The sequence below is a fragment of the Frieseomelitta varia genome, unplaced genomic scaffold (assembly GCF_011392965.1).
Source record: "Frieseomelitta varia isolate USP_RPSP 00005682 unplaced genomic scaffold, Fvar_1.2 scaffold_1001, whole genome shotgun sequence".
Classification (NCBI taxonomy): Eukaryota; Metazoa; Arthropoda; class Insecta; order Hymenoptera; family Apidae; genus Frieseomelitta; species Frieseomelitta varia.
This window is the reverse complement of record NW_025108642.1, coordinates 15,197-19,303: the sequence shown is the minus strand read 5'-3', so window position 1 is coordinate 19,303 and position 4,107 is coordinate 15,197. Positions and strand designations below refer to the sequence as shown.

The following is a 4,107-nucleotide window of genomic DNA, read 5'->3' as shown; positions in this document are numbered from 1 at the left end:
TTTTTTTTCTGATAATCTGGTAGATTTCGACGAGCCGAGGCCAGAAATGCAAGTTTTAAGGCGAGGAATCCACTGGTTCGAATGTTATGTAAAAATGAGCATTTCTGTCGTAGCGTTCAGGTTAGTATGACACCATGTTGGCTATGCATAATCTTTTGTTGGTTCTCTTAAATACGGAAGCAAGGTCAAAGTTTACTCCAGGGGACTAGAAAATTTATGCGCTTGTTTCTCGATCATCGACAATTTGACGTGGAAAATGCAAGCTTTAATTTTAAGGAAGTTCGTCGGTTCAAAAGTTACGTTAGTTTAGTGTATTTGTTATCATTGTAGTGTCGCTTCCTGCGTTACCGATACATTGTACTTTATAGGTCGTTTAAGGTTGAGTACATTTTAATCAGTGAAATATATCAAAGGACTGAAAACTGCTATCGATTCGATAATATCGCATCGAATAATATTTTGAATCTCAACTCTAATCCTTCTCGCGAGTTATTATTGTTATTTAAAAGGAACGTATACGGGTTTTAATCATCTTATGCATAGAAACCAATATGGCGTCAGACTGATCTGACGTTGAACACGCTTAACATTACAGCTGTGAAGCTTTTGAACGAGAATTGCATTAACTCGTGCGAAGTCTATCAGATTATATCTTCTCTTTAAAAGTTAGTTTCTGGTCCCCAGAAGTAAAGTTTCACCTTTTATATTTATCTCCAATAATTTTAAATTTTATTCCTTCTCCATTCAAGTGTGCCGCAGCACTTTTTAAACGTTTGCTAAAAAGAAGTGTTTCGCTGACACTTCTCAAGTCTCTTAAAATCTCTCTTCGCGAAATTAGTTGTAAAATTTGGCGAGAGCATCGGTATATTATTGAAATCCTTTCAAACTTGATTCTTTAATCTTTGTATAGTAATTTAAGTGTAAACATTGGTTTGTTACTGATCTTGGAACAAGCACACTTACCGACTATACTATCTGCTTATCAGTTTCAATTTTATCTCAAAAGAAATTACCATTTATTGATTGTCTTTCAGTTTTCAACATTTGGGATGCTTAAAATGATCAAAAGTTTAAACCGAAGAACGTAATATAATATAATAAATAATATATCTATATATCTATATATATATAATAATAAAGAATATTATATTTATTTTTATATCTATATATCTATATATATCTATATATATATATATATATAATAAAAAATATTATATTTATTTTTAATGATACATTTGCATACTCTTTGACCCTCTAATAAACAAATTAACTATTTTATTACTGATCGTAAGATTATTATTAATTATACCATACGCAAAGTCTGTCAATCCCTCGACGAAGCTTGTCTCGAATGAAATTGGCAAATAAAAGAGAGATCAGCCTCTCCCAAATTCTTCAATCTTGCATCATATCTCGGTATCTTCAATAACCAATGAAACTTTAAACATCGCTTCCTATCAATCTTCTGCCAAGTGTGCTTAGTTATCAGTTCCGACGAACTTATCTCGAGGCGGAAAACTTCAAACGAGCCTGGAGAGACTCGATCGTAATCGATCGGCGAATTTCAATAACAATCGGTCGATTGGCCACGCGAAGGAGAATAACGCAAGAGAAATTCGTTTCTTCCTTTTTCAGCTACATCCACAGCAAGGAGAAGCCATTCAAGTGCAGCGAGTGCGGGAAAGGATTCTGCCAGAGCAGGACCCTGGCGGTTCACAAGATCCTCCACATGGAGGAGTCGCCGCACAAGTGTCCCGTTTGCTCGAGAAGCTTTAACCAAAGAAGCAACCTGAAAACGCACCTTCTCACGCACACGGACGTGCCGCAGGATTTGAGGATCGAGCCGCAAGACGCGTCGATGACCGAGTCGAAGATGACAGCTTCAGCAACCGTCAGGCAGATGGCAGAGAGGGTGAGTGGTCTGATGCCAATCCAGAGGACCAACACCACTGCCCCTAAACTAGGATTCAGTATAGAAGATATTATGAGACGTTAAACTGTACTTGCTCTTTATGTTTATATCTTACTCTCTTGAGTCTTTGATCTCTTCTTAATGTTCGTTTCACGTGCTTCGTTCGGATCTTGGGATCCAGAGTATCAAATTTCTAACTGCAATTTCTAATTGCAATTTATTATATTATGATAATATGTTGTCAGTGTAAACCTGTCCACTTGATGTATTTTTATATTGCAATTGTACGTGACGTAATGAAACACTTGACGCAATAACGTTAAGCTTCATTATATTGCAGTTAATAAATTACGATATAAAAATAGTTTTAACTGTTATAAAAAGTTGCAGTTGCAGTAGCTTGTTGCAGCACTTATTTTTATATTGCAATTTTGTATAATGTGGTGAAACTTGATGGGATACTTATCAAGTTTTGTATCTATTATTACAATAAATTGCGATACAAAGATATTTTTTGTTATTATAAATATTATAATTTATATATAATAAACTGCAATGTAAAATTACTTTTTTCCACTCGCTGTAGAAGTATTTCTATATATTGCAATTTTGCGTAATATGATAAAACTTTATAGCAATATTAAGCTTTATTATGTTACAATAAATGCAATATAAAAATATTTCTAGTTATTATAATTTATATATAATAAACTGCAATATAAAATTACTTTTTTCTACTCGCTATAGAAGTATTTCTATATATTGCGATTTTGCGTAATATGATGAAACTTTATAGCAATATTAAGCTTTATTATGTTACAATAAATTGCAATACAAAAATATTTCTAATTATTATAAATATTATAATCTATATATAATAAACTGCAATATAAAATTCTTTTTTCCACTCGCTACAGAAGTATTTCTATATATTGCAATTTTGCGTAATATAATGAAACTTTATAGCAATATTAAGCTTTATTATGTTACAATAAATTGCAATACAAAAATATTTCTAGTTATTATAATTTATATATAATAAACTGCAATATAAAATTATTTTTTTCCACTCGCTGTAGAAGTATTTCTATATATTGCGATTTTGCGTAATATGATGAAACTTTATAGCAATGTTAAGCTTTATTATGTTACAATAAATTGCAATACAAAAATATTTCTAATTATTATAAATATTATAATTTATATATAATAAACTGCAATATAAAATTTTTTTTTCCACTCGCTATAGAAATATTTATGTTATATTGCGATTTTGCGTAATATGATGAAACTTTATAGCAATGTTAAGCTTTATTATGTTACAATAAATTGCAATACAAAAATATTTCTAATTATTATAAATATTATAATTTATATATAATAAACTGCAATATAAAATTTTTTTTTCCACTCGCTATAGAAATATTTATGTTATATTGCGATTTTGCGTAATATGATGAAACTTTATAGCAATGTTAAGCTTTATTATGTTACAATAAATTGCAATACAAAAATATTTCTAGTTATTATAAACATTATAATTTATACATAATAAACTGTAATATAAAATTATTTTTTTCCACTCGCTATAGAAGTATTTCTATATATTGCGATTTTGCGTAATATGATGAAACTTTATAGCAATATTAAGCTTTATTATGTTACAATAAATTGCAATAGAAAAATACTTTTATTGTGAATGGTGAAATTCATAATAATATAACAAGTTGCAGTATAAAATTATTTTCTCGATTATTAAACTTTATCATAATATTAAGCTTCGTTATGTCACAACAAATTGCAATACAAAAATACTTTTATTACGAATGATGAAATTCGTAATAATATAACAAGTTGCAATATAAAAATACTTTTTTGGTTAAACTACAGATATTGCAATAATCGACGCCGAGAAAAATAAATTACGTACGTAATTAATTATTTTTTTCTGTGAACAGTTTCGATCGAAGCACGTTTCTTTCCGAATGTATCATATATCATGTCGTGCTGTAAATACAATTCTTTTCTCTAAGTTATTTCAGTCCATTTCACGAGGAACGTGGAACGACCAAAGTTTGTCTTTATCATACGTGTATCTTTCTTCCTGTTGTAAATAGTCGTGTACTTATATATTTGACTGTAAAATAGTAGCTGGACATTTCTTGGAAACGTATATATAGAGAGTGTTGCGAAGT

General features: G+C 29.9%; 1 protein-coding gene across 3 annotated transcripts in view; it reads left to right on the top strand.

Moving 5' to 3' along the window:
* Positions 1-2,131, top strand: part of LOC122534418 (protein odd-skipped) — a 3,164-nt gene extending 1,033 nt beyond the window's left edge. Inside the window, exons 2-3 of one of the 3 annotated variants that reach the window (XM_043666234.1) lie at positions 24-113; positions 1,629-1,928. In XM_043666234.1, coding sequence (XP_043522169.1) covers positions 24-113; positions 1,629-1,776 — 238 coding nt within the window. In that variant the 3' untranslated portion in view covers positions 1,777-1,928. Of the gene's footprint in view, positions 1-23; positions 121-1,628 lie in introns of all 3 variants that reach the window. The other 2 variants (XM_043667043.1, XM_043665444.1) reach the window with 2 other exon arrangements.
* Positions 2,132-4,107: the final 1,976 nt, after the last annotated feature.